This window comes from Penaeus monodon, chromosome 26 (genome assembly GCF_015228065.2).
Source record: "Penaeus monodon isolate SGIC_2016 chromosome 26, NSTDA_Pmon_1, whole genome shotgun sequence".
Lineage (NCBI taxonomy): Eukaryota > Metazoa > Arthropoda > Malacostraca > Decapoda > Penaeidae > Penaeus > Penaeus monodon.
In genome coordinates, this window is record NC_051411.1 from 13,010,637 (window position 1) to 13,017,477 (window position 6,841).

The window sequence follows — 6,841 nt, forward strand, 5'->3', positions numbered from 1 at the left end:
TTTCCATTGGTATGGTCTTGTTTCATTGCCTTTATCATTATTTCTAAATCAGTTTTATTTTATTGCAGCTCTCCTATGGGATAATCTTTTCCCTTGAGAAAAGAAAATAGAAAGAAGAATAAGGGAAAGATAGAAAATAATGCAAATTGTGGCCAAATACTTTATGTGAACATTATCACGAAGTCATAAAAATTGATCATTAAGTTTTAGTGTTTCCCAAATTCAGACCACTGATGTTCCCTTGCATAATCATTCTTGCACAATTAATCAGAGTAATAATTTAAATTTGCTTGTCTTTTTATTTCAATTATATATGCGTTATTCTTTCCCTCTCTTAAAAGTATGAATATATGTGTATATGTGTGTATGCATGTGTATGCGCATGTGGTGTGTGTATGCGTATGTGGGTGTGTGTTGCATATGTGGGTATGTGTATGTGTATGCATATGTGTGTGTGTGTGTGTGTGTGTGTGTGTGTGTGTGTGTGTGTGTGTGTGTGTGTTGTTGTTTTTTTGTGTGTGTTGTGTGTGTGTGTGTGTGTATGTGTGTGTGTGTATGTGTGTGTGTGTGTGTGTGTGTGTGTGTGTGTGTGCATGTGTGTGTGTGCATTGTGTGTGTGCATGTGTGTGTGCATTGTGTGTGTGCATATGTGTGTGTGCATATGTGTGTGTGTGTGTGTGATGTGTGTGTGTGCATGTGTGTGTGTGCATGTGTGTGCGTGTGTGTGCGTGTGTGCGCGCATGTGTGTATGCGTGTGCATGAGTGTATGTGTATGAGAGACTGGTGATAGAGTTTCCTATCAAGATTAAAAATAGTAATTCAATTATGAAAATACTTTTAATGTAATTTTCACTTTCATGATTCTGTGAAGTGTCCACAAACTCAGCAATCTGTTGCTTTTATCAAATGTAAAATTGAGAGGGGGATATGTATCAAAGTTTTGACCCCAACAAGTGTAATTAATTCTGTTTCTTTCATCTGAACAGAGCAGAATAAAACTGTGTTAGCAAACTTGCTAATTATTTAAACTAGTCTACCAACACTGAAACCAAAGATGGATTTCTGTTACTTCTATTTGAGACTATCCACTTCCTTAAAAACAAAAAAATCAATTTGGTTTAGTCAAAACCAATACCTATGGAATCCACTGTATATAAAAAGAAATTACCCCGTCATTTCCTTAAAAATTATATAAAAGCAAAGGTAAAAAAAGTGAGCAAATCCTCCATCATTAAAAAAAGAGAAATAAGACAGTGATAAAATAGCGACCACACATGACGGCCAATGGTGGGTCCCCCAGATCACAAACTGTAGACAACTGGTGAGGAAACGTCAAGAGGAATGAAGGGTGTGCTGAGGTCTTTGGCATGATGTTGATAGGGAATTAGGGCAGTTGAAAATTGAAGATTCAGCATGAACCAACAAAAAAGAGATAATTTATGACTGTATTTTGATACTTATGGTTTTGAAGTACAGATTGGAATATACTCTACAAATGCTACAAGCTGCTATCAGACTGAGCAGAGTCCAGCTGGCCTGAAGCTGGATGTGCAGGGTGGGGTTGTTGTGTAGGATGGAATGAGAGGGGGATGGGATGACTGATGACTGATACTACACTTGGATATGGGTGTTTGACAGTTCCTGTTTGAAAATTGTAGCAGCTGGTTTAGTGGGGAAACTGGCTCAACATGAACAGAACTCATTGTCCTAAGAGATGTGATTTATGTAATGCATCAGCAGGATGCACAAAACTTAGCTGTAAATGCACCAGCTGCTTGCATATATAGGATCCTGCTGTATGAATGATACATTTAATGAGGTGTAGAAGAAAGTTACACCATATGCTTTTGTGGGAGGGATGAATGTCAGGGAAAGGAAATTGTAACAACTGCATATGCATGACTGTTTGCATGTAAGAAAAGCTGAATGTTTCTTTTTGTGGGTTGTTGCCTGTTCACATGTGAGCAAACTGGATAAATGCTTAGATTTCTGGTGCTCTGTATCACCAATGGTTAGTGAATTTTAATTTTTGTTACTGAGGATTTTTATATGTTTAAGCTGCCAAAAATGAGATCAATGTTTATGTTGTTGTATTCATTGAAATACCTGTACATGCCTGTTTATCTCACTTAACAATGACTTTTTCAATGTAGAACAAGGATAAATGGTTCATGATTAGATTTTTTGTGTTGTCTACACTTTTGAACTGACTCACTATGTGTAATATTTCTGTTGTGAGAGAGGAGCCAGCTGAACCAGTGTTGCTCTGAAGATGTTTTTTCTGCATGATAAGTGCTTCTGCAAGACTGAAGATTAGAAAAAGGTTGGGAAAAGTAGTAGGAGGATATTGGAGTGCAATAATCCAAAATGCACTCGCTGAATACTGAGTTATGAATGTTATGCATAATACCAGACAGACAAAGGGAAAAAGGAGGGGTTTACTGCACTATCAATGCATCAGTGGCAGGCAATATGCTGGTGGTGATCTATTGATGGGTGTGGTAGTGATGGCATTTTTTGAGGAGTGTTGATGAGGGTAAGGGAAGTGGTAGTCTAGATGTGGTGGTGGCGGTGGGGGGAGGGAGTTCCTGAGACTGGATTAGCCAACGCAGCCGGCCCGGCCCCCGGGCAGCCCGGCAGCCAGATGCAGGGCGGCCCTTGGCCAGTCCCTCCTCACCAGAATAATAAATAACAAGATAAAAGCAGTGGCAGGAGAGAGAGGGGGGCCGGGGGGCGGCGGCGCTGAAACATGGGTGGTTCCCCGCCAGCCTCCACTCTGGGTGTTACAGGCTCACATCACACAGGCACACACGGTCCTGCACCACAATGTGCCCACCCGCCCTGCGCTGTCTCGGCCCAGGCTCACTTACTCCTAGCTGTCCTAAGCCTGGCTGCCCACTGTTTACAATACACTGTTGAGCAGGTTGCTAGGTCAGCCCAGGGGTTAATGACTGGCCAGGGGGCTGTGCTGCACCACCATGGGGCTGTCCTCACCCCCTGCACCAGCCCCTCCTGAGCCACTACCACCACCTCCTCCTCCTGCTCCTCCTCCTCCTCCTCCACCTCCTCCTCCTCCTCCACCTCCTCCACCACTGCTGCTCTGTCTTTGTCCCACCCGCACTGCTCCTGCTGCCACTGCTGCTGCTCCTGCTGCACCTTGCTGAGACATGGGCAGCGGTTGTGGTTGCTCAAGATGACCCCCAGGTGGGCGTGCCCCTTCATACAGTACACTGGGGCCTCCTGACACAACCGGCACTAGAGAACCACCAGGGTAGCTATACCCGACCATGCTTCCTTGTCCTCCACTGCCTCCACTACTACTGGAAGTGGAAGGTGGGAAGGAGGGAATGCCAGGATACTGGTAGGATGCTTGGGGTGGACCACCACCACTACTACCACCACTAGGTGCCAAGGGCAGATTCACAGAGCCGGTCTGGGTACAGTCCAGTGCCATCGGCAAATATGGGTGAGCTGCATACACTGCCGTTGGTGGCAAGGATCCTCCGGCAGCAGCTACGCTGCCTGCTGCCGTAGCCTGAGGTTGGGGCCGTCCGGCTGCATCTAGAGGGCGAGGGTCCAGTGGTCGACAACGGTGGGCATGGTATGGGTGCACGTGGCGGGGATGGTGGGCAGAGTGGGGAGGATGAGCTGCATGATGAGTAAACACCTCACAGTCCATAGCCCCATGAGAGTGCCCTGTGTGAGTGTGCTGGTGCGAAGGGTCTGACCGTGCACGACCCGACACCACCACTGAAAAAAAAGTAAAAAAATAAATAAAAATAAATAAATAATAAAACAAAAATAACAAAACTATTACAAATTAATAATTTCTACTTCAATAGAAAAAAGAAAAAAAGAGGACAAGAAACTGTCATTTACAAAGCCTCATATATTACATATCTACTGGTAATGTGAAATAGAAATGACAATACACTAACAGGTCGACTGTTTTTATGGCAGTATCTACAAGTTTACACTCAATTACCATAGTATAGGCTACACCTTCAAGTAAAGTATATCATAAAAGAAGTCGTGAGTTTGACCAACCAGTTTGTGAGGTTGAATGGTTGATTGGGGAGGCCACCGTGTGTTCAATTGCTGGACTGGTGGAGTTACTCGTGTTTGTGGATTCGTCACTCGTTCGTTTGAAGAAATTGTGCTGCAGCCCATAATATGGAGTGATCCGTGTCTTTGGGTCATAATCAAGCATTTTCTTAATCAGATCCTCAAACTTGAGATAATCCGAGACTGAGTGACCCTGCTCATTCAAGCGCCGCCCGCCCGGACCGCCGCTCTCTACCCCAATAATGTCCCGCAATTTACGACTCATTGGCGGCTTGTATTTCTTGCCATCCTTTGGTTTCTTTAGAATATAGGTCCCATCAGGTAACTTATCAAAATAGCGTCGTGCTTTAGTCGCCATGTCGAGGATGTGCTTTGGTGGCATCCCTAACACTTCCACTATCTTGTTCATCTGGTCCACCTGCAGAAGAGACTACAGCTTCAGAACAGTCCAGTTACAAAGAAAAGTACGTGAGGTGCTGAGACTTAGTGATGGGCACTCCCAAAATGATCAAATATTAAAGGGGATACAATAAACTACAACTACTTTAAGAAAGAATTTAAAGCTCTTTATCTTTGTTGATGAAGCCAAAAAAATAAAAAAATAAAAGTAAATAAATAAATAAATAAATAAATAAAAATAAATAAATCAATCAAAATAAATTAACTAAATAAAAATGTACTTATTGCTCTATGTACACAGCAATTATTAAAGAAACAAATGTTTTTGAGATAAAAAAAAAATCTTAAAATGTAATAATGATAACAAAACAGCCAAGTAACAAACTGTTTGTATAAAATGAGATGCACTTACCTCATTGGCCCCTGAAAATAAAGGTTCTCCTGTATGCATCTCCACAAGTATACAGCCTAGACTCCACATGTCAATGGCCATGTTGTATGGGATTCCCAGTAACACTTCAGGGGAACGGTAAAACCTTGACTGAATGTACTGGTATATCTGTAAGAGAGGGATAAAACTTTAACCATCTTCTCTTTCACCAAATTTCTTTATTCCCATATTTATCTCTCCCATAAAAGTTCTTGCTATGAAGATCTCAAAAATCTAAATATTAATAAACTGACAACTACAGACTTTTTTCTTCAATAAAAATATAGACTACCTCTGCATCAAGAAATGCCACTTACCCTTTGCCCCATTTGACAAGAACTGCCGAAGTCCACAATCTTGATGGCACTTCGCTTGGGGTTGCACAACAGGATATTTTCAGGTTTGAGATCACAGTGAATGATCTGAAGCTCCGGCGTGGACAGGAAGAGAAGTGCTGTACATAACTGCTGCGCAAACTTGCGGGTTAGGTTGAGTGAAACCCCCCTGAAGTTGGTGTTACGCAAGAGGTCGTACAGGTTGTAGGATAACAGCTCAAACACCAGGCACAGGTGATTACGCCACATGAAATGACGCTTCAACCGCACTGTTTGGATGAGGATAGGATTAGAAGTGACATTGAAATAATAAAAGTGCTTTTATACTAAAAAAAAAAAAAAAAAAAAAAGGATATTTAAAAGAATGAACGATTGAACTCATAAATTAATCTATGTAATAGTTTATCAATACTTGAGAATTACAGTTTTACTCAACATGACAGAAAAACTAAAATTACACAATGGTAACGACAGTAACAAAGGAATAAGAAAAAGAAAAACTGTAGCATGACACATGGAGATGATTTACTGAATAATCAACATGAATCCTAAATAACTCAACAGCTCATAATATGCAAAGATAAAACTGTATGGAAAACATCTGAAGATAGGGAAAATAGATTTAAAAGGATGAGGAAAGGCAGAAATGGGTAGGTAAGAAAAAGAGAGAGAAGAGGGACGGAAAGGGAGAAAGACAGAGGGAGGGAGGAGGAAGGGGGGAGGGGGGAGAGAAGGAGAGAGAGAGAGAGAGAGAGAGAGAGAGAGAGAGAGAGAGAGAGAGAGAGAGAGAGAGAGAGAGAGAGAGACGAGAGAAGAGAGCAGAAAAAAAAGAGAGAGACGAGAAAGAGAGGAGACAGAGAGAAAGAGAGGACAGAGAGAAAGAGAGAGGAGACAGAAGAAAGAGAGAGGAGACAGACAGAAAGAGAGAGGCAGACAGAGAAGAAAGAGAGAGGCAGACAGAGAGAAAGAGAGAGGCAGACAGAGAGAAAGAGGAGAAGAGAGAAAGAGAGAGAGAAAGAGAGAAGAGAGAGAGGAGAGAGAGAGAGAGAGAGAGAGAGAAAACACCATCACCAACCTATGTTACATTACTTCACACAAAAAAAGCACAACACTATCACACTAGTACTCTAAAGTCAACAGCAATTTTTCTTAGCTAAAGTCATTCTCTTTTCTCATGCAGAATATTACTCCATACCCCCAAGTTGTTCGCTGTAATATGTTAGCATTAGCTGTGTGCCATTCCCCTTATTTCACACTACATAACAGAAAGCACCTCAGCAAACATTTTTTTTTTCTATCTTTCTCAGAAAAAAGTAATTTCAAATAAAAAAGAACATACAGCATAACCTAGTTCCATTAAGACAGCTCTTTGTGAAATAAAATCTGTAAATTTATAAATTCAAACAGTACTCTACACATCAAGTGAAGTCAAATAGAAATGATACTTAAAAAGCAGAGCTTTATTACTAATTTTACTTCAAAGTTTGTGAGATCCTTGATAGAAGAAAAGACAAAAGGAAAAAAAATGAAAGAAAATTAGTACTTTTTATCCTTTTGACATACATATTACACAGATTAATACAATACCTCAACCCATAAGAGATTTGTCTTT

General features: G+C 41.3%; 1 protein-coding gene across 2 annotated transcripts in view; it reads right to left on the minus strand.

The window, feature by feature from the left end:
- Positions 1-803: 803 nt before the first annotated feature.
- LOC119589937 (dual specificity tyrosine-phosphorylation-regulated kinase 1A-like) overlaps positions 804-6,841 on the minus strand; it is a 58,475-nt gene continuing 52,437 nt past the window's right edge. For both annotated transcript variants that reach the window (XM_037938605.1, XM_037938604.1), the window contains exons 6-9: positions 5,212-5,498; positions 4,877-5,023; positions 4,048-4,483; positions 804-3,750 (exon numbers count right to left, since the gene is read on the minus strand). In XM_037938605.1, the coding sequence (XP_037794533.1) occupies positions 2,945-3,750; positions 4,048-4,483; positions 4,877-5,023; positions 5,212-5,498 (1,676 nt within the window). In that variant the 3' untranslated portion in view covers positions 804-2,944. The remainder of the gene's footprint in view (positions 3,751-4,047; positions 4,484-4,876; positions 5,024-5,211; positions 5,499-6,841) is intronic.